The 24,348-nt window shown below is 38.9% G+C and overlaps 3 protein-coding genes across 4 annotated transcripts in view; all 3 read right to left on the bottom strand.

Annotated features, from left to right (window-relative positions):
• Positions 1-1,629: 1,629 nt before the first annotated feature.
• LOC137272393 (uncharacterized) lies at positions 1,630-5,054 on the bottom strand. Its single transcript, XM_067804769.1, has 5 exons — positions 4,244-5,054; positions 3,758-3,938; positions 2,983-3,116; positions 2,259-2,433; positions 1,630-1,967 (listed from the first exon to the last, which is right to left on the bottom strand). The coding sequence occupies exons 1-5, from the start codon at positions 4,452-4,454 to the stop codon at positions 1,862-1,864; spliced, it is 807 nt and encodes a 268-aa protein (XP_067660870.1). The 5' UTR covers positions 4,455-5,054; the 3' UTR covers positions 1,630-1,861.
• Positions 5,055-10,941: 5,887 nt separating this feature from the next.
• LOC137273437 (uncharacterized) overlaps positions 10,942-24,348 on the bottom strand; it is a 270,044-nt gene continuing 256,637 nt past the window's right edge. For both annotated transcript variants that reach the window (XM_067806126.1, XM_067806127.1), the window contains exons 2-4: positions 16,751-16,846; positions 15,144-15,446; positions 10,942-14,490 (exon numbers count right to left, since the gene is read on the bottom strand). In XM_067806126.1, the coding sequence (XP_067662227.1) occupies positions 12,805-14,490; positions 15,144-15,446; positions 16,751-16,822 (2,061 nt within the window). In that variant the 5' untranslated portion in view covers positions 16,823-16,846 and the 3' untranslated portion in view covers positions 10,942-12,804. The remainder of the gene's footprint in view (positions 14,491-15,143; positions 15,447-16,750; positions 16,847-24,348) is intronic.
• LOC137272392 (tropomyosin-like) lies at positions 19,269-20,604 on the bottom strand. Its single transcript, XM_067804768.1, has one exon. It carries the CDS (start codon positions 20,553-20,555, stop codon positions 19,599-19,601), a length of 957 nt encoding a protein of 318 aa, XP_067660869.1. The 5' UTR covers positions 20,556-20,604; the 3' UTR covers positions 19,269-19,598.

The raw sequence follows: 24,348 nt of genomic DNA, 5'->3' as shown, positions 1-24,348 counted from the left end.
CGAATGAATGAATGAATGAATGAATGAATGAATGAATGCTTTTTCAGTAGCTCATCTAAATATATTTTAACAGCAATCATAATTAAACCTTTGTCCTATGTTATGGACCACGGTCGAAACGGCGACCAGGTTTTCAGTATTGTGATGGAATCGCAAAGTGGTAAAATTTCTTAATGGGACGTTAGATAATCTTCAACTGACCATATGTTTTTCAAAGAATTTCCATTATAAAGTATTTGATGTGTTTTGGCAGATACTCTACTGAGGAAAAAGAAATTTCTGAAAGAAATATTACTATAGACACCTATTTCATTACTTTGAATCTGGCCATGAATGTGCGGAAGCAACATCTTGCTCTTACTGGAACCGTAGCTTCAACAGAACATTTGTCCCAGCTGAAGTTCTGTCGAACACGTGCACGAGAAGTGGCATCATCTGTTTTCAGCTTTCAGTAAATGACAACTACGGTGTGGTATGTGTCAAAGAAATCCGAATCTGTTATATATTTAAGTCTGAAATGATACTGTTCTACAATGACACAAAAGGAGGTGTGGATTCTCTAGGCCAACTTGCACACGTATATGCTGAGGAAAACCAACAGATGGCCTGTCGTGTATTTCATGAATATGGTTGCCATAGATGGTATATCTGCCTATATGATTTGGCGGGGGAAGAATCCTCTCGGCACGAAGCGTTGAACTCAGTTCAGTGTCCATGCTTCACTCGATCTCTGCTTTGGTTTGACCCCAAGCAGCGTTGGACTTCCCTCGGACAAGGGCCATGACAGTTCTTATTTGTGACTTTGTTCATCATATCCTGGTTGTTGTATATTACCCAAACGTGTTTGTAAACGTTTGTCATAAAAAAATTATAAGTATACATAAAAAATACACGCAAGAGCAATGTGTCGGAAACATCGACCATAAAGGCCAAACCAATTTTATCACTTCATTCCGAAATTGCACAAAATGCCTAGGTGCAATGCTACTGACCCAAATATCGCCACTGGACGCTTGGAAGCAGAGGAGTGCCAAACTCGTCCATAAACGTCACCCTCGTAGTCATCTGCGGAACGCGCCAAAGTGTTGCAGGCGGAATGGCAAAGACCGTGTCGAACAGTGACAGCTGCATGTCACCAGGCACTGACCTGAACGCCCCCTTGTGTTCACACACATGGAATGAACTGAATTAATGCTTATGATACAACAATACATCTGTTCATGCGTATGTCCAGTATCCTCCATTTATGTTCAAGCTTAGTCAAATACGTTTAATACATTTCCTCATTTTGGGCCAGTGCACTTTTAGTTTTGCAGAGTGTCCACATCTCATTTAGTCAGCTTACGTGGAGGATGCCCACTTTATGTTATCGAGTTTCTACACTAATGTGTTCCAATCCCACATTTGCTGTACAACCGATGGTGAGTCAGCGATATTACCTCCAGTCTTATCCAGTCTTATACACCTTTTCTCCATCATTTCGACGGAAAGGACATATTCAATATCACTCATCACATTCAAACACTTTCAGGTGTGCCTGTGCCATTGTTCAGATAAACATTTATCACTAGTAGGGAAACCCGATCTGACTACTCTGTGTGTACCTTTTGTTAAATGAAATAAACTCAATGCTTCCATCATTTATTGATATTAGTCAGGTTATCTTTTTCAGCTTGGTTAACATGACACAATAAATACTGGCTCAAATTTTACAAGGTCCTGGCTATTGACCAGTATAGAGTATATCAACCCGCAATCACAGAACAATATGATTGAAAGTCCTGGTTTTATCTTCAAACTAATGGAAAGGTTTTGAACATCCGTCATCACAGAGTTATGTCCGCCGGAGTGTCGATTCTTATCAACGACCAATGACAGTTATAACTCGTGGGGGGCGAGATATCTGCTTGCTGCTCAACATTCTTGTACGACAACATTTCTTCTGGACGTCCAGGAGCATTACATCACTGAAATAATGTAGGCATGTTTTAATGTTCTGGAATATTAGCAGCGAGCGAATGCTTTAACCTCTAGGCTACCCTACCGCCCTTTAATATTCTGAACAAAGAAGTTATTCACCATGATATATTAAAATGTACATGAAGCATAATATACAAATATCCCCCATCCTATTCAAGGTGCCAGTTTGTCATTCAGTAAATAATACTAGAATAGTCATACATTAAACGACAATGACTGTACAGGTACTAATGGTGAGTATTTGATATTGAGCTGAAATTCAATGACTGCCAACTCACTTTTTTAGGGGCCAAGCCAGATATATAGTGTCTACTGAAAACAGCAGCTTCGTAATTGGCAAATCGGAGAATCTGGGAACTTTCATGACAGTTGATCTCGTGGGAGGAGTATCTGCATGTATGTCTCTGATCACACTCAGCGTCCAATCATCAGTCAGAACATACATCACGTGACCTGAAACCACGAACCCAACATGGGGACAAAACACATCCCTCTCTGTGGATATTCCCTTGAATTTAAAACAATAGCATCAGTCCTACCAGCTCACATAAGTCTAAATTACAAGCGCATGGAACAGTATTATATTGAGCAAAGTAATATGGGTTTACGCCACCTTTGGTGACATTCCAGCAATAAATTGAACCCTGGTCATTACAAGCGAACACTTAAACCATTAGGCTACCCACCGCTCCAAGTAAGTAGAAATATATAGGTATTATTGTTGTTCAATAAATGCTTTTACAGATGGCGGACATGTTCGGGAGTCGTCGTGAAAATGGTGTCGGAAAGACGTTTGAGGTCCAAATGGAAGGGAGCCTATTGACCAAGTGACTATTTTTTGTTTGTGACCTCTTTGACGCTTTTGGAGATCATTTTGACATGAGTCCCAATTTATATACACTAGTGCAGCCTATAGTTTCTGCATTTATGGGTACATCTTCTAGTTTTGTTACTACATCTGTGTAATAGAGTCTGTGTTAGGTGTTACCATGAGCAACCTACCAATCGCATCGATGGTGAAGGTGAAATGGTTGCAGCTGATATTTAAGGGATCCATGTGTTCAACTTTGTGTTTGTCTGAGTACTTGAGAATTTGACCTATCCGTCCTTCACTTTCCTTGCTATAGAATACCATGCTGAAAAAGATAAACAATTTGATAAGGTATATGATTCTTCACGTGACACAGTCATTGCTTTAGGCGATTCCACAAAGAAGAATTGTTTTACGATGAATGAAGGAATATCCAAGAAATATATGGTGAGGACAAAACCAATGGACTCCACTCATTACAGTCATGTGTGGAATCAACTGTTTGTCGTGACGAGTGTACACATTAACCACTAGACTATCCAAAAAGCCTTCTACAAGGGAATCGGGTTTGACGTGATGATCAAATCACCATAGTTGCAAAACACTGACACACACGGGGTCTGAGAACTCAAGCCCAATCGGAATATTTTTTTTCTTGTGTGGCTTCTCATTGCAAAACTTTCCTGAAGAGATTTACAACAGAACGTTCTTATTGATGCACCTTTTTCATATAATATGACACAAAGACAAGGTGATTATTTTAGGTGGTTCCCTAAAAAGGGCGCGTGAGTATTGTTTCCTGATGTATAAAACAATATTTCAGAAATGCTATGGTGAGGAGCATGAGAAATGCATTTAACACATAGCAACCATTTGGGGGATCTAACACGAGTGTTTCTCGTCACGAGCGTATGGTCGCATAAAGTTGTTAATTACCACACCTTCGTGAAATAAGTGGTACTATACCGTTTTCCGTTGAATGCATCTATTGCAATCTCTGAAGGGGTATCCGGTAGGTTCATCACAAGCTGTGGATCTGACAGTTTCCTAAATAGCGGAGATCTCTTAATCTTCAAACGGAACAGTGACGTTCCAGCAGACACATATAAGTGACCAAGATGCAGCTGCATTCCTCGAATATTGTCCCCTGAAAGATTAAAGCTTTATTAATAAAAAATTTAATAATACCAAAACCCCTCTTAACAGTTTTTGTCTAATTTGGAGACCTACAACGCAACATTCGGGGGTACAAAATTCGGTAATGTCTTCAAATCACGCAAGAACATTTTCTTTAGACATTGATGGTCCCTTCACACCATGGTTGGTTGAGAGCAAGTTTACCAGTCATGTGACTGCAAACTGTTGCCAGCTAATGCAATTTGTAAATTAAGCCTTGACGATCCAGGTTACATTTTAGACATAGATTTCAACGTAATGGTGTTTTAAACTTACAGTTTGAAGGCACCTGCATGCATGTAAACTTCCCTGAGATCTTCCCGGAACACAAAGTGCGTGGCTTGTCCAGGAGAAGGATGACATAGTGTAAAGAACCAAGGAGAGATGTAATTACAGCTTGACTTAAATCTGTTAAAGTGGTCGTTTTGATCTTCCAAGAATAAGTTTCATCTCTGTCTGGGTTAAACCATTTGAGCTTTTCTGGCATGCTATTTCCTTTCTTGCCCCATTTCCTTGACGGAACATAAGCACTTAAAAAGTATGCCTTCTTACTGACTCTCTTGCACGTTTCTGAAAATGAACAGGTCACCCATTGAAATTTAGAAAATCATTTTTTGGTTGGAAATGTTTTTACACCTAGCACCTGGAACACATACATGGATATATAATGTTGTATGGCAACAGAGCGACCTAATTATGTTTTCATGATGAATCTTCCATGCACTTGCCAAAGTCTCAGATTCCACTTTTCATATTGGAACGAGGACCATTTCTGACTGCTATTCGCCATATTGTGGTTTTGCTGGAGTGTTAGTATAACCCACAGCCTAGACTCAAATACTAGACGAACGCTTAGTCCCTGAATATATAAAATGTTGATGGTAAGAAACAAACCAATTTTAAATTGAAAAGGAAGCCCCAGTGAGACCAGAGCTTAGGAGACTAATTACATCTCTATGGGACTACACCTGTTGGTGCTATTACCAATCAGACGTTACATCATACAACCGTCTGGTATAAGTGGCACGCATATTTATTTGCCTTTGTGTTAAGTCTTTCTATCCCCATGCTGTCATCAACTCGTATGGCCCAGTCAAGCACCCTCTAATGCCTAACAGTTTACAGTTTGGAAACTTGCATCCGACGATGTCACGTAGAGAGTACATAGCCAAAGTACAACATCTACCTGGAACACGAATAAAATCATTTAGGAATTTGCACTCAAACGTTGAATTTGTCTCAAACGTTTCCATTTGTACATGGAAGTGAAATGTGAACAGACCGTACCTGTGTCTGTATTTAGCTTTAAGATGGTCTGGTTATTTCTAGATATTAGAGCATCCTCTCTAGACTTCACACTGCATGCCTCGAACACATCACGAAGTTAAACAGTTTTAATTCGAGATGTTGTGTCTTTTTAATTTGGTTCTTCATGAGTAGGCGACTAACGGGACTGCATGATCAGGCTCGTTGACTTGCTTGGCATGTAATCGGTTCCCACTTGTGTAAATTGATGCTTGTGCTGTCGACCACGAGCACGAGTCTTGTCTGGTCTAGGCTCCATTATTCGTATACTACCGCCAGATGGAATATTGCTGAGTGCGACGTAAAACCAAGCTCACTCACTCACTCACTCACTCTTCATATATGCTACGAGTTGGGATACAACAGTTTGTTTTGTGAATTTATTTGTATACAAATGGTGCAATTTCAAATATCAAAGATTTACCACTCCTAATTAGGGAACAATACAGCATGTCATTTCCGTTCAGGTAAGACGTGATACGAATTCGTTGGTTAAGCGATATTTCTTCTATTTGTCATCCAACTTGTATGGCTTTCTTGATGACTGAATTTCTGTTTATATTCACTGTGTTTAATGCGCTAGCACAAAACACAAAAATATATGTTTCTGAAATAAATACTGGCATATAAACAAAGGAACGATAGTCAAATGATCAAGTCAGTAAGATTGAACATGTGACCTGTGCAGGCCCTTACCGTATGCTGACACTGTTGAGCTATTACATAAAGTGTGATAATCAAAACACATCTCAGTTTTACACAATAATCCAATAGTAGGAATTTAAAAGATAATTCCTCTTTTAATTACAGCTAAAACCTCAACCATATTAACAATGGAGTTGTTATGTGTGGACCAAAGTTAGGAAATGAAGCAATACCTTTTACAATGTAACTTTGAAGAGGACCAGAACCTGTGCGATGCCTCCTCTACAGCTTCATGTCACCCAGTGTGCTTGTTAATTATGAGTTGACAGATGAAGATGTGAGACAAGGTTCCACACCACTGTTGAGAATGTTGGTTCGACCAGGCATGGGAGCTACATATGTGTACTTTGTAACCCGAGCTCAAAAGTGAATTACTGGCAAACAAGATAAGTTGAGGACCGACCTGACAAATGACCCTTACTTGAGCGCATGAGTGCCGCCCACTGGCGTTTGCCATTGTGAGCGAAAGTGTAGTGGGTATGGGTGAAGCGCGTGGCCTGTCTCAGCATTCTCCGAGTTCGACAGTGCATTTGATTGCATTTCTTTGCATTTATGTAAAGAAATTAATGATTAAGTCTCTCGAAATATATATATCTATATTATCCGAATATTATCCGAATATTACCCACCACATGAGTTTGATGAGGTAAATTATTCATAATGCATCTGGCTCACTGGTTACACCTATTTACGTGTTGTTTGCGCTTATACAGTGTAGTTCTGTAACGCACACTGCGACTGATATAAAATCAATTCCGTACCAGACAGCCAAAGCTTTCTAGAGACAGACTCGTTTTTTAGATTTCCACAACTTCCAGGTTTCCGTTTGTCAGTACTCGCCGTGAGACAGAGCAGGCTGTTCGAAATGTTTGCGAGGATTAGAAGGAGCGCAGTGTTGCAATATACAAGAGCCTTGACGTATCAAATCATATTGATTAATATTTAGGTATCCAGTTAAATGAGTCTGACAATTCTGGACAGCGCTGGTCCAACGTAACCTTGTTTGCCAGTAGTTTTCTTGCAGATGTTAACAGATACTGAACCTGAGGAAATTGGTTCATTTAGGGCTTTATCATTGCCGACAGAAGACAGAAGGGAAAATAATGTGGTTCAGGGACTGCGAGGCAGACTACTCAAATACCTGCGTTTTAAGTACATGAATTCCGTATCCAGATATGACCAAATTCAGATGTCTTTGCCAAGGTGCTACACTTTCTCTGATTCTTCTGTTCTTTGTCATGTATGAAATCTGTTTTGGAAGTTCAGTGTTGCTAATCATTACATGAGAAATGTTCCGTAACTTTACTAGAGAAGTCAGAACGAAATACCTGCGTTTGAAGTTCTTGAATTACATATCCAGATATTACCAACATGGGATATTTTTGCCAAGGTGCTACACTTTCCGTTGTTTTTCTCTTCTTTAATAGCAACACATTTGGCATCTTCCAGACACCGAGCAGCGCACAGAATACGCCGAGTTGTGAATGTATTGGTTAATGGATGTGTTTTCCCTGCCATGGAGCGGAAGAAACTCGAACGAAACTGAACGGCACGGTGACCAATGTTCTTGCATTGTGACGATCCATAATTCCTGCAGGTCTTCCACAAGGCAAAGAGACAAAGAACCCAAAACGAATAGGTCTTCATTGGAATATTTGTAAAACTATACCTGCCGAGGCTGGTGACACGTCAACAAAAAGATAAACTTGAAATATTGTTTCAATAAATCATGAAATCGATCTTGGACAGTTAAACATCTCTATTTACACAGTCACTTCTCAAACACTGGGAACACAAAAATCAGATTCTCGACAAGAGAATGAGAAGACACTGGTGCTCCCGAATGTTTAATCTGTCTTGTCCATAACGAAATGGTTGTTTTCTGTTTTCACATGAACATGATAGGAAGGATGGGTTTTAAACATTAAAGGAACATTTAAATGATGAATTCTTTTTTCAAACAGTTAACATATGCTCTTATATTTGGACGTTTCCTATTAATCAGAGACAATGTGGGCACTCACATTTGAAAGTTTGCCATGACCAGTGACATTTCTCTGAGTGCAATGTGAAAGATCATTAATCCTGTTCAGAATGGAAAATGGATCCACCATCTATTCTGGAACCTTGAACTGCTTGGTTATATGCATGATCAAACACTGAAGCTCCAACCTTTTCTCTGAACTTTTCATAGTTGTTGGTTAATTTATCATCTCTTGCACTGGACACACTGCGGCTCAGGTGACCAGTGTACACCAGTATTCATCCTTGGCTACGGCTACATTTACTGTTTTACCATTGTCCCCTTTGCCGTAATATTCCTATACGTATGCTTTGTGGATATGGGCAGTATCAAATTTATACCTTGCCGCGGCCTTCACATACGCATACGAACTACTGCACGCACCCACGCACACACTGACACAGACAGACCCACAGTCTTTCCCATACAGACACACTCGCTCGCACACGCACATGTGCAGTCTCTCACACACCAGATATGAGCAGCTCATATTGCACCTATGTGGGGAGTCGAATCCGGGTCTTCAGCACGACGAACGGACACTTTAACCATTAGCCTACCCCTCCGCCCATCAGTACATTGATCAATAGGTCACTGTTGGCAGATCAGATGAAGTATCCTAGGTTTCTGATACAGTGGTATATACTTGTTTTATACATACGTAGGTTATTATTTTTTGACCTGGCCAATTCCTTGAATGAAAGTTCAGAGAGATTACAAAAATATCATGAATTTATTGTAAAAGTCCATACACGGACCATGGGAAGCACACGTGGTCTCACCCAGGGCAAGTGAGCTTATTCAAAATTGTCTCTGTTCTCCCATCAGTGAATGGGTAACCGGTGGCCCCCGGTGGGATAAGCCGTATGACTGTTAATTCTCAAGCGCCGCTTAGATTAACCGGGGTAATAATGTCTCAGCGCTTACAATGAGTGTGTGTAGTTTTACGTCGCGTTTAGCAGTATATGTTTCTAGACGTATCTTCACACAATGAACCCATGTAGGGAATCGAACCCGGGCGTTTACTTGATGAACGAACGCTGTAACCACTAGGCTACCCAAACGGTTCCTAATGGCGCTCGATGCTCATGCTGTTGATAACTGGATTGTCTGGTTCACACTCGATTATTTACAGACCATCGCTATTTAGGTAGAATATTGCTGAGAGCGCAGTAAAACTAAACTCACTCACTAACGTAATCCCTGGACCCTTGAAAGTTAGGGTTAGAATACTGGTCTTCAGTAACTGAAGCTTGTCGTAAAAGTCCACTAACGGGATCGGATGGTCAGGCTCGCTGACCTGGCTGACACGTCATCGGTTCCTAATGGCGCAGATCGCTGCCCATGCTGTTGATCACTGGATATTCTGGTTCATGCTCGATATTTACAGACCGCCGCCATTTAGCTTGAATATTGCGTCGTAAAACTAAACTCACTCATTCATGATCACTTAACCCATTTTGATGTATATAAGTCCGTTCTGTGCTGCAGTACTTGCTTGACAGTACTATAAGAACTGATACCGAAACGTCGCATGATATGTATTAAAAAGACGTTATCCATAAAGTATCTATCTAACTGATGTCAACTCACGAAACGTTTCACACCTAAATTATTTTCACTTGAAAGTTCGCATGCACTGAATCGCCTTGCGTTACATGATACTGCTTTTGAAGCCTAGTGGTTAGTGTTCGCTCGTTCTTCACTGTCCGTTTTCATTTAAACACGAAGTAGAAATATGCAATGAGCCAACAATAATACATGCCCAGCAGTACCAGTTATTTCTCCACTTCCCGTCCGCTCTAGTCCTATGGATCATTGTTACCACACTGATCATGTATGTAAGCTTGACATGATTACATTTCTTGGCATCATCACCCACTCTGGCAAAGTCATGCATCACTTTGGTCATCTCTTCACCTTAAAAATGTGTAAAACCCATTTTTGGTGCCCCCTGCCATGATGTTGCTGGAATATTGCATAAAGGGGCATAAGACTAAATTCGCTCGCTCGCTATTTCCTCCACAGTAAGATCACATACAATGATCAAAATAATTCAAGGAATGATCTCCAGTATCACATACTTGTCGTAAGAGGCAGCTAACCTTATCGAGTGGTCAGACTTGCTCATTTGACTTATGCATATCATCGTACACTAAATGTATAGGGTGATACTCGTGATGCCACTCACTTCAATCAACCAGCAGACAAGCAAACTATTGGGATCAAAATGCACCCGAATTTCATCCTCAGCTCATGGGTGCCCCAAGCCAACTTAGGCTCCACAGGATTCAGCCCTTCAGTTAAACAACCATCTCACACTACCGGGTGCTACGAAACTTAGGTAGTAGAGAGGGACTATATTGTCTTTAAGCGGCATTTAGAAGTTTACATAGATGACCAAGATATTTTAAGGATTAATCTTCTTTAATCTTTTTTTAATCTTCGTAAACGTTATGTGGTAAAGATTGAAGAAGATTAATAGTCTAAGATAAAAAAATAGATAAAATATACTGAGTATGTGTCAGAGTGAGTATGTGTCAGAGTGAGTATGTGTCAGAGTGAGTATGAGTCCGAGTGAGTATGTTTTCACATAGTGTCAGCAATATTTCAGCAATATAATGGCTGATTAACATCGGAATTGGGCTTCACACATTGTATCCATTGGGGAAATCGAATTCAACCCAGGTCTTCCGCATGAAGACGCTTTAACCATGAGGCTAGCCTGACCGACCCGGGATGAACAGACGTCACTTGCCAAAGGAGACATCAGATATAACATGGGTCCAAGCATGAAGAAGCACTGTGGACTTTCCGTCCAGGATCAATGCTGCTTAGTTTCCACCCGATTAGTAACATTGACACACAACAACCGCTATTACGATTTTTGAAAACAACCCCGTTGATGTAACGAACACGTGACGCATTTTTAAAAACGAAAGTATTTTCAAAAGATTTATTCCAAACAAAATTCCAAATTTCCAAACATTCAACCGAACAAATGATAATATGTCAGCATTTAACAGCAATGATGATTCATCCATAAAATCATTTAAGTACAAAATTACAACAAAGTGATAAGCATTTCTTCAAGTTCTTGAAAGAACGAAACAATTCCAATTAATGATCGTAATAGGAGCAGTGGTGACAGATCTTCTGATCTTCCAACAACGATACTACATGATAACTGAAAACGAATACCAGTATGTATGAAAATCACATCAAAATATTATTCTGACTTTAAGGATTTTGGATACTTAACACCTTCACCTTAACAGCAATCGTAAAAATACTGTGTTCTCTAGCAATAAGGGCTTTCAATTCACAAAATCATGTTTAAAAAAAAGACAATCAAAAAGAAGGTGTATTTGAAAACATTATTACACATAATATGTTCACTGTTTAAATAATTATATACAAGATTCAAGATTCAAGATTCAAGATTTTATTACAGTATTATAGGCCTCCAGCCCAGAGTACATGTGATTCATACATAAGCATTTTCCAAAAATACATATCCATCAATAAATAGTCAAGTCGAACATTATCAATAATATATACAATGATAGCGAGTGAAGTGCTCATAGTATATGGTTACGCCATCAAGTAATACAGATCAAACCATATTGGCAGTGCAGTATACAGTGATCATAGAAATTGTGATGATAGTGAATGAAGCGCCCATAAACTCCCTTTAAATAATTTTGTCTTTACACACTGCAATAAGCTTGTCTTTTCAGGAGACATTTCATAATATACAAAAATAAATGTTCACACACAGAGCTGTCTCTCATTACTTTCACAAAATTTGTGAAGATTACTACTTATGCTAATGCTTGGCAAAAACTTATTTATTTATATAAGTAACATAGAATTATAAGGTGAGCTTCATCCTCAACAACATTAAGCATTTTTTCCAAAAATACATATCCATCATTAAACATTCAAGTCAAACATTAAGAATAATATATACAATGAAAGCGAGTGGAGTGCTCCTAGTATATGGTTATGGCATCAAGTAATACAGATCAAACCATATTGGCAGTACAGTTTACAGTGATCATTGAGATCTGATGATAGTAAATGAAGCGCTCATAAATTCCCTTTAAATAATTTTGTCTTTACACACTGAAATAGGCTTGTCTTTTCAGGAGACATTTCATGATGTACAAGGATAAATGTTCACACACAGATGTTCACACACAGAGCTATCTTTCATTACTTTTACAAATTTGTCAACATTGCAAAGGCTACTTGTGCAAATGCTTGGCAAAAACTTATTTCTCAAATTATTATACAAGTGACATGAAGTTATAAAGTGAACTTCGTCCTCAACGACCATAACATTCAGATTATCATAACAATATTTACAAACTCTCTCTTCTCTCGAAATTCCTCCCCATCGCCCTGTCTCAACTGCTAGTTTGTGATTACCACATCTAAATCTTCTAAGAGCAATTCGTAAACTTCTACTTTTAATATCATACAAATACCTTTCAGGCTCTAACAGCGATTTAATGAGGGAGTAATATTTATATACAAACTATAATGAAACGTGAAACTGGTTCATTTTACCTCGGAAGCAATAAACATGCAAGGTGACCGAAAGGTCAATCACTAGAATAACTATTCTGGAGCAAATATTGTAAAATTTGATGCAGCTTAATAACTGTTCATTTTGAAAGACTTAAATAATGAGCTGGCACTCTCTAGATGTAAGATGGAACTGTACATGAACCGGTGACCGTTTGTTCCGGTCTACTAAATATTGACAATATAACAGTAATGGTTTCAAGGGAGACGATCAAGCCCATTCTTCCTCATCAATCACCTCGTGTTCAGCCTTGAACTTCTCAGCTTCTTTAAGTGCTTTTTTCTTCTGTTGTTCTATCTCAGGATTTTCGGCCGGTGGTGGGGGTAGGACGGCTTTCATCTCCCTTTCTATCCTCTCTATCCGCCTTTGTACCTTTGTGTCAAACTCCAGCTGCTTCTGGGCAACTATCAACCCAATAGATACTGTGGCGTCCTGTGCTTGTCTTTTCAACTGGGTCATTTTTCGTCCAACAGCACTTTTGTCGTTCTCTGCACCTAATGCAAGTAGCTCCCCAAGGCTGGCCACTTGATCCATCAAATGCTTCTCGGACACTTCAACATACATCTCTGCCAGATTGTTGACCATGTACGACAGCTTGTTGGCCTCAGATGCTTTTATATAGATCGTGTCCCTCATCATATCGGACATCGTGTACTCCAGACGAAACTCTGCACCTCGTTCAGCCTCCTGGACGAAATTCGTCACATTTTCAGCCATACAGCATTTGATGATGTTTGAAATTGTCGTGAAAAATCTGACCAGCTTTCCCCACTGTGTTCGAACCTGTCCGAGAGCTTTAATACCCCTCTCCAGCAACTTTTTTATTTCATCAAAGTTGACCTTGTCAAGATTTATGTGTGCAAGTTCTTCAATGACTGATGTCACATGGGCATTGGTTTCCTGCAGTGATGTGCTTTTGCTCTTGAATTCCTCCCTGATTGCCTGAAGCGAAGCAGCGTTTTGTTCTACCTTGAATCTACATTGCTCACTATATCTTGCTGAAGCTGAACTGGAACTATTCTGCTCTTTGGTGGACATCATGGGTGTTGGTGCCTGTATAGGTTGCTGAAATGCATGTGTACAGAATGTATCCAGTGCTTTCATTCTACCTTCAAGCCTAACTGCTATAATCTTTGCTTCATTTTCTAGTGCCTGTTCCTTGGTAAGTTGCTTGCCAGCAGTCTTCATCATCTTGATGAGCTGATATCCGTCAGTTTCAATGTCGTTTACTTTCTGCTTACATACTCCCGAGTAGGATTTCAAAGCCTTAACAATATCCTGAAAGGTTGACTCTACCATCATGAGTTGATCCACTTCCGCACCCTGCATATTCTGTTCAAAATTTGTTACGAGAGTCTTTACACAGAGTGATAGTCCTGGGAGCTCCATCAGCAGAGCAGCCTCCTTGTCTTCTTGTGTCTGCCCATTCTTGTCCTTGGAGGAACTCGTTTTTGCAGACTTCCTTGTAACAGCATTGGTGACCGATTGGCAGACACCAAGAGTGCACTTAGCCAACCCTTCCACGAAGTCCATACCGATCATACTCCAGCCAGATGGCATGGAGTCCATGGCCTTTTTATATGATTCTTCGGCCTTCTTAAACTTGTCACGTAATTCATTGTACTCCTCTTCTGCGAGCTTCTTTCTTTCTTCTAATGACTGCAGTCTCAATGTCTTCACCTCTAAGTCCTTTTCCGCTTTGAGGAGTTTCTCAGAATACTGACCTTCAGCAAATGTGCATGCTCTCTGGAGTTCTCCTATCAAAGCCATTACAGTGCAAAATCGTTTCTCCACTTCTTCAGCTCGTACAATGCAAGTGTCAGTAATTCGTGTAATGTTACCCAAGTAATCGGGGACGAGTTTGCGCACTTCCATCTCTGATCCATTGACGATGTACTGAAAGAAAGGATATATTGCCATACAAGATCGATATAATACTGAATATGTCTGTGAGGGAAGGAGAATGGTGTTCTATGTGAGGAAGTCTGGGAGAGAGTCATAGTGTTTGGACAAGTCATTGTTTTGACAGGTTTGTAAGTGGTAAGTAAATTTAGGTTTATGTCGCTTTAGCAATGTTTCAGAAATATCAGGCGAGTGAAAACAGAAATGGGTTCCACCATGAGTCTTTGACCTGACGATTCCTTAAAGGGGTCTTACTGTTTTCTAGGATTGTTTAAAGCGTCACTATCCGTCGATTGTCTTTCCGAGAACGTGGTGGTTTGGACTGATTACCGATTCGGTACTGCTGATCTGGTCAGCAATATTCCAGCTATGTGGGCGGTCTGTAAATAATCGAGTCTGGACCAGACAATCCAGTATCAAGAGCACGAGCATTGCACTACGCACTGGGATACAATGACATGTTTCAGCTAGGTTTCAACGATCACTTTTTACCACAAGCATTGGTTACCGAGTACCAGTTCTAACCTGTATCTTCACTGAGGTGTCCAAATGAGATTCATGGGACTCATAAGAGAAAGTTCTGTTCATGAAATCAAAATCCGTATTCGATTGAGAAGTCAACCGATTTGGTATTTCCAAATACTTACCTTGACAGCGTTCTTGACGTGCTGGGGAATCTGCAGAGTGAGCAGTCGTATCTGATCCATGTTTTTGTTGGCCAGGTTGAAGGAATTCCATCCTTCATCAGCAACTTGCAGAATGCTGGTCCGCAGAGAGTCTGGGTACTCGGTGTATTTGAATCTCTTTCTTGTCATATGTTTTGACAAAAGAGACACGTCCTTGTCCAGCGTGACGAGAACCAGTTGTCCCAGGAGACATACAGATAGAGGGGCAGGGCACAGCATCTCCTGCCAGTTCATGTGAGGTCCGAGGATCAAGGCCATGTCCTCCTGAAATAAAAAAACTGACGTTGGTCCAAATCCACTACGCGGTTGCTCGGTGAAGGAGGTTGATTATTTAAACAGCTAATTTCTCATTGTATGCAATATCTTTGAATAGATTTCATTTATAACAGGAAATACGTTCTACCTAACATTCATTCTATGCAGCACAACCTGTTGGGACGGAAGGTGCAGATTTGCTTTTAATCTGATGTCTGTCTCCGAAATAGCAACATCTCCACAAAAACTATATATTCCATTACAGCCAATACCAGCACCATCCACTATCACTGTCTTCCTAATACTACCAACTACCGCTTCCTAGCAAATATCAAAATCTCTAATGTCTTTGACATATCTAAACAATACTACCTCCCTCATGACATTATCCCTCAATTCCACTAATTCCCAAATAACGCAGTATTTCCCATTCCCTCAAATAACAACAGTCTTGGGAAAAATAGAGGACAAGGTGATGGCATTTTACTTTTATCACGAAATAATTTTTATTAGATTCATTTGATGTTAATTCAAATCTTTTAAACATTTTTAATTTTCCGGATGAGACACGTTTAGCAGTAACCTACATGAATTTCTCCAAGGCATTCGAGTGTCAGACCTGACCACATGATTAAATGCTTGAGATATATTGCTTTACAGTGCTATGTAATTTAAATTCAAGTTGGTCATGTGCTGTGGCTAGGTAAAGAACTCTCTGAACTCAAATGTTTTCTCTCTCCCTCTTTTACGGAAAACCCAAGATGTGGGAAATACTAGTAAACACACATTTATGTCTATTATTGAGATTATTATTATTATCGTCTTTTTTATACCCATCATTGAGTATATCTTGACTTAGAGACCCCTTGGACGGGAAGTTTTAAAAATACGATTTTAGTCTTAGGATAGTAGGAAAGAAATACATGTACCTAATTAAAGCAAGTTATACTTTATATTATTGAGAATATTCAGTCTAGTTGAGGGATGGCGTCTTACTTAACAATAAGTAAACATTACCAGAAAAGGAATTACCTAGCTAAGATCCGTTGCACTTCATATAAATATGAAAATCGGTAGACAGGAAGGTACACCGCATTCGAGAATGTGTAAAAATTGTATCAAGACTACGACAGATACACGTGCCCCTCGTGCTGATATATGCAACAGGTACACCGTCACATGTTAAAAGGACTGCCTAATACTCATTTTGAGACCTGGAACTACAAACGTTTTGTGATACATAAGCACATGCATATAGTATGCAATGACTGTGATCTACTGATATCTAGTATTATACATAAAGAATCCTTTACCTTTACGTCCTTTGGACCCATGAGGTCTTTCTCTGCCTTGGCAATCGTCTTCTTGCTCACCTCCGACATCATGCAGCAATCACGTCACTGTCAGCCCTTAATTAGAATCAAAACATATTTTCGAACAAAAGCGCTCTCCAAAGCATGTACTAAATATAAAAAGAGAAATGCTTTTACAGTGAATTCGGCAGTGCTCGAATATACCTTCATCTGACTTTGAATACATGCGTATGGCTGATTTGAGACGTATAAATAGCACTAATGAATGTTTACTTTTCAGAAGCTCATGAACCTGGTGAAATTATTGAAATATTAGCTCAGAGATTTCATGAAATACATGTACATGTACATGTTACAATGTTTATGTTATTGTTATCAGATCACAATTTACCAAGAGAAATAGATAGCTGGTACGACATTCTTAAACAAAATATACGCTGTTCACTTGGATGTAACCGTCTGTAGGGGACGAATTCAATTGCCTCTGTAACTGTGGAACTCTTCTCCAGCAGCGAATGATGTATATTCAAAAATATTTCTATGAATGACCTAATCTGTTTAAACTTAAACGGCTATTTCCAATTAATAACCCCCAAACATTTGTAAAAACCTCGCTATTTTTTTACACAATTTGTCAAATGTACTGAACATGTAAACTAAATTAGTTGTGCTACAATAATAATGAATTATCTTGATGCATATTTATGTTAAATTGTATATCATTGTATTCTCATGTACCGCTGTGGGTAGCTTTTTGGAGATTGTTCAGTTCTGTTCTGTTCAAAGTTTTCAGCTTCTAGGTACTGCGGGATGAAATGAGACCCAACAGTAAATTGTCACAAATTAACTTCACACATTCATTAATATCCTTACATGGAATCGCTGTTATGGAAATTCATAAAGATCTGTAATTTCATGAAATCACGTGATTTGTATTTGGAATACATGCAACTCCTGGGGGTCATCGTGATTTCACAAAAATCTCTTTTAGAGATTACGTGAACTCCCTCCGTTCATGAATTCCCAGAAACATATATATACTGGACAACATATATAAGTTAGGGATAATGGTATTTTTATGACTGATATTTCATCAGTATGTTAATGAACAAATACATCATTATTCATAATTTCAAAACTCACAAATATCCCTAACTATTTTTGTCAAGTGCGTGAAAAAACAAGTGTTGTGGCGATAGCATGGATATCACAGAATTCGTTTATTCTCGTGGCTGGTTAACACTATTTAAGTCTAGACATAGTGTATCAAGCAGGAAATACGAAGGTGAAACAGCAAGTGCTTGTTGATGTGTTTTCAATCAATAAAGATTACGTCCAAGGCCTATAATGTTCATTTCTTTGTACGTTTCTTTGTACATGTACATATGATCCGTGGTTCAGATCTCCGGACGATTTAAAAAAAAAATATGAGCGTTCGGATAAACGGGACACGAGTGTATATGTTCGCTCAAGAAATACTGGAAAATATATATTCACCTCATATTTACTAGCAGACTGGTTGTCGTGTTATATAATCAGTAATATTTATTTGTTCGTCTCATATCCTAATAAACTGGTTATAGTTGGTACGAAAGTCCCTCTAACCCCTGGAGCTTTCAGCTTTTTATGTTTCAGCTATCTTTGAGTGTTCATATTTTACTTGACTTGGCTGTTCTTCAGTTCTTCACATGTCTGCAAGAACCAAGTTCAAACCTCGACTTATGATATATATTTCGATGAGCTCACCTCTTTGTTTGAGTGAGTGAATGAGTGAGTGTGATTTTATACCGCTTTAAGCAATATTCCAGCTATATCTCGGCAGGGGACACGAAAACTGGACTTCAGTCGTTGTACCCATGTTGGGAATTTCAACACTGTCTTCGGGGTGACGAGCGAACGTTGTATTCAGTTGGCTATCCATCGCTCCTCCTGACGCTTAAAGAAGACACTTTATTACATATTTTATATCGTATCTAAGCATTATTCAGGTTAATGTCAGTGTCACCGATTCACATATATGTGCCCGAGTGATCTACAAAAAATCCGATGAGTAGAAAGACAAGATTCAAAAGTGAAAATCTTTAGACAATGTAGTCATGCATTACATGCTGTTTGGACGTCAACGTAATTTCCTGGATAGAAATCAACACTAAAATCTTAAAGAAGGTTAATCCGAACATGGCATCAAAATAGTCACACAATTGCCAACTTAACTGCTTCCTCTGCTTAAATGATATAACCGTCATATGTAAAATGTGCTTGTGCCAGTAAGGTGATATTGAACTCACTCACTCACTCACTCACTCACTCATAACCGTCATATGCAAAATGTGCTTGTGCCAGTAAGGTGATATTGAACTCACTCACTCACTCACTCACTCACTCACCACTCTTGTAGCAGCCCTTAATTACGTATTACTGGTACCTTGAGAAGCATGTTGTAAGTCGATATTGAAAGGAAGATTAGACAGAATTTGAAACTGACGTAAAGGAATGAATCAAATACTCAAAAGAGAGATTTTTGCTTAAGAGAAAAGTTTAATCAAGTCATTAATTTCTGGATATATAGATATACAGATATGTTATGGCAAAAATACTTTTGGTCAAATGTCAAACGTATTCAGACAGGAAACTGTTACATTGGTCCGTTACAAACACACTGAACACAACAGCGGCCTAATTGATCGATGTATGTTTGATCGATTATCACCACGAATCTGTTCTCAAATCTTTCCAAAGAAAACCTGCAAACGTTCATAAGCTTTTACTTAACAACTTGAATTTCTCTTCTAGGCAACAATTACTGGAACATAAATTGTGAAAAACTGTTAACGTATCATGTTTGTTTTCAACACCATTCACCGGCGTCATCATCACAAATAGCTTGAAATACAGGACGAGAAAGGACCTTCCTCCAGAGATCGGGTTGGGTAATAAACTCCTCAAAACTGTCAAACAAACTTTTAAGAGGAATCCCAATTTCTGCTATATCATGCATGATTGCCGTTGCATCTCTCAGTACCTCTGCTCGTCCCGACACTTTACCCAGTCGAGTCATCACCTTCCTCAACGCCGTGAGGGTTCTGTTTTGTTCGTTTATGTCATTCCTGCATGTCGAAATATTCTTTCGAGTCTCCCTCATTTCTCCTTCCATTCTTGTCTTTTCCTTTTCGCGTCTCGAGATATCGTCTTGAGTATTTCTACGTTCTGTTGTTATCTGACTTAGGGTGTTTTCAGCACTGGACAAGTCCGACTTAGTGGAGTCAAGAGAATGCTCGGCATTCTCAACGCTTTCTCTTAGTACCGTTTCAGAAACTAGCAACAGCGATGCCCCAACAACAGGTACCCATATCGTTGCCCATCCCACTTTCTGAACCACTTTTTGGGTCTCAATGGCATCTTCTAATTCAGATCGAGCCTTTCTGACACGTTCCTCTGCACTGTTAACATCTGCTTGAGCGTTTGCAACCTTTTCTCTTTGCTCTTCGAGTCTTTTTGACAAAGATGCCAGTGAATCACTCAAACCAGCCAGTGATCGAATTATTTTTTGGTGTCTACTCTCCATGTTTGATAGTTCCGCTTCCTCTGCTCTGCACTTTCTGGTTTGATGACGGATGTGGTCTTCTAACTTACTTTCAGCCTTTGAAAAAGCTGCATATGCATTTTTCGCATGTTGTTTAATATTGTGATCTCCAGCATGTAGTGCAGTCATTAGCTTGTCAATTAACTGGAGACCCTTCTGGAACTGGGACACAACCAAGCTTGGCAAATGTCGTTCCGATCCTCCAAATGACACCATCGCCATGTCCTGCAAAGGAGGAGCGGCGTGAATTTTCAGTTGTCATTTACAACTTGTTCTCTCGAACAATAACTCGAATACATGTAACACTTGTGATGGTCAGATGAATTTCAGTGATGCAGTTGGTCTACTGTACCCAGGACATTATTTACATGAGTGTCCGTTGGTTACACTATGTAGCCACCTCATTCTCCATGCTAAAAGCTGTTATTTGTACTCACCAATGTGACATGACCACAAGGTTATAAAAAAGAGACCAAATATACATCCAGTAACTTACTAGTATTTGAAAACCCCGACGACAGTTATCATTTCCGAGCAGTTTGGGGACAAATTCAGTTAAGTGTAAACCTCTACCCTCCCGGGAATATCGATTCCTTACTGCAACTTAAAACAAGAGCTCGGATTCCTACAGTGGTGTTTCATTCAGACCTTCAGACTGTATAAAGATAGTTCGAATATATTAACTGCAACATAGAGAGTGAAGCGTAACAGACGATTCGTTTAACTCTCTGTCCTCTCGCTTATGAGTGTAAGTGTAGATTAGAATTGCATCGTATGGAACAAAACTGTGGTTGTTTTTGTTCCGTGGAATGAGACGTGTTACTATGAGTAACTGACAATGAATAGTGTAACCTTTTACATTGACCTGACGATGAATGTAACAACAGTGGAAGTTGTCAAAATCGGCATCTGTCCAATCCGGCAAGTTGTGAACACCAGCATAAAGTCTAAATCCCACCCATGGCTTGCACATTTATCATCAGTTCTACAAGGCAGCACGCTGTCTAAACCGGAATATTTCTTCATTCCCGATGAGTGCCGGTTTAAACGGCTTCCACTGTAAAGCAGGCATATGACGACATATAATAGAAGTGATTAAGGTGCACTCATGTATCAATAGTTTGTTCCAAACATCGATAAAAGGCGACTATGCTTGTCGTGAGTGGCGACTAACGGGATCGGGTGGTCAGGCTCGCTGACTTGGTTGACACTTGTCATCAGTTCCCAATTGTGAAGATCAATGCTCATGTTGTTGGTCAGTGGATTGTCTGGTCCAGACTCGATTATTTACAGACCGCCACCATATAGCTGCACAATTGCTGAGTGAGGCGTAAAAGTAAACTCACTCACTCACTCCAAACGTCGAAATTCACCTCGGGCCTTTTGTGCAAATACTTTCCAAAGAAGGGTTCAGTATTAGCGAAGACTTCATAATTCAAGATAATCCAGAATGAATAACAACATCTGATTCAAACGCCAAGAGACATCATAACCTGACCTTGCCCTTTGATATGTGTATTGTATGTACCGGAAGATATTCCCAAGTCCATAAGGCTAGTCCATTGAAGGATATGCTCATTCCGTTTTGCCATATTGTCTGTAGAATGTATTTGACGGCGTTCCACGGTTATCTCCCTTGCGGCCTTCGCAGTCGGTTAAAAGAACGGATGATATATTTTATCATGATGTCTTATGAATACCATATCATAAAACAGATTGCAGGAAGGACAAATTGCCTCAAGGTAGTACATTACCATTTTGGTGTACTGCCTAATAACTGTAGATAAATATAGTTAAATATGGGTACAACGAACTCACAGGGCCCACTAAGTACAGATGCTTATAACCTAAGTTCATTGTACGCACTTCAGCTGAAATATACATCAAATGACTGGATCAAAGGCGAGTTCGTTATATACACCATTTTGTGACAAATGTACATTTCTGAATAATCGCAAATGAAATCGCTGGCTAAATTTAAAGAAAATATATTTTTGTCTCAGCTGTATTAAAATAGGAGACAGTCATGACTAGGCCTAGAAAAAGCATCGTGCTGAATATGGAGAAAATCCAGAGACCGGTTCTTGAGATATCTCTCTGACAAACTTAACAGTTTAACAGTTTAACATGCTGAAATCTTCAAAGTGTCGACATGACCTTGAAAATTGAGTGAAGATCACCCACTTCGACTGGACCATGCGCCTTCCCTAGATATAGCTTGGTGTTGAATATGATGAAAATCCAGAGACACGTTCTTGAGATATCTCGCTGACGAGGATAAAACGTTAAAGTGCCCTTGTGACCTTGAAATGAAGGTCAAGGTCACCAAATCTGACTGAGACCTTTCTTATACGGTGATGAACCTAGGTGCCAAATATGAAAAGAATCTAAATAAAAGGTATGTTATATGACAGGAAGTAGACATACAAACATTATGTACATTTCTGAATGCGGTTTGACAGTAGCAAATGGAAATTTTGAACAACTGTTTAGAAAACAATATTTTTCAGCTGTAATTAGTTCCAAAGAAAATGAGTATAAATACAATCTCGAAGTGATTAAAGCACTTTGATTAAAGCACGAGTTTGTGTAAGCTGTGTCTACCAACTGTCTAAACGTCCACGTAAACTTGATGCCAAATCACCAGTGAAATAGTTAAAAAATACACAGAACAAAATATGAAGGACCCAAACAACATCAGGCTGAAACGTTCCCAGAGAAGTGAAATGTAAGCCAAAGTTTAATACTGAAGTGTTGATTGCTTATATTGCATTGATTGTTTCGAAACGGAATGGCTATATATGATTATATTTCTTAACACATCTGTCATCTCTTAATACACATCAAATTGGGCATAAACATGAAATAAACAAGGAAAACCAAAACAAAAGAACATCAGAACTTGGGAAAATTAATTATAGTCTGTTTGGCTGAAACGTGGACCGATGAATTGCAGTCTAGCTCGAAAACTAATAAACATAACATACTCAGTGAAACGCTGATCATAATCAGATCAGAACATCATACCAACTTTGTGGGGTTCTTGCAGAATATTTCTCCTTAAAATAATTTTATTTAACAAACTATCTTTAAATATATTGATACAGTTCACTATGTGTTACGAGGGAGGAGTGCAGAGAAAGGGAGAGCCAGGTGTGCGAGTAAGCATGGAGATAGCACAACAGAGGTTACTCAATATGTAACTTTCACGGCACTTGTGCACTTGCTTCTCGAACACCTGGCTGTGCCTTTCTCTGCATTCCTCCCTCGTAATATACAGTGAACTGTGTCAATATTTTGATGATAGTTTCTTAAACAACATTTTCTTATTATTAGGACAAAAATTCTGGAAAAGTCTCACTGAGTTGGTATGATCTGTTGATTAATAGTATGATGAGCGCTTCATTGAGCATGTTATGATAACTGCATTTTACAAGATCGTTATGGACATTTTTATGATAATGTTCCAGGGTGCAATGAGCAGACTTGGGTATATCAAGTCAAATGTATTTTAACTAATTTCTTACCAATTATCAAGCAAAGAATCTTTGATCATGTCTTTCAGTATGTTAGAAGTCAATTGTCTCTATCATCTAAATGCATTTTATATATTAATATTATATTAATTATATATTAATCTCATAGATAGCTAAAGTTTACAATTTCACCTCCGGAAATGTATATGTCATCTCTGTAAACGATATATAGATTATCATCACATAACTTGTCAACAGAAAGAGGTAGATATTATAAGATAAATATAATTATGTAAATTTTGTATTACAGAAATTGAGGATGAGTTTCATTTCATCCTTGAATGTTCTACTTATAATGAAATAAGACATAAATATATTAAACAATATTACTGGAAATATCCTTCTATTTATAAACTTGTACAATTATTTACTGTCCAAAATACTAAACAATTGAGTAACTTAGGTACATTTCCTGTTAATGCTCATAGGATACGAAATAAGTAATTAATATGTAATTTAAAATTCTACGTAATTTATAT

The sequence above is a fragment of the Haliotis asinina genome, chromosome 2 (genome assembly GCF_037392515.1).
Source record: "Haliotis asinina isolate JCU_RB_2024 chromosome 2, JCU_Hal_asi_v2, whole genome shotgun sequence".
In the NCBI taxonomy this organism is placed as follows: domain Eukaryota; kingdom Metazoa; phylum Mollusca; class Gastropoda; order Lepetellida; family Haliotidae; genus Haliotis; species Haliotis asinina.
This window is presented reverse-complemented; position numbering and strand designations above follow the sequence as displayed.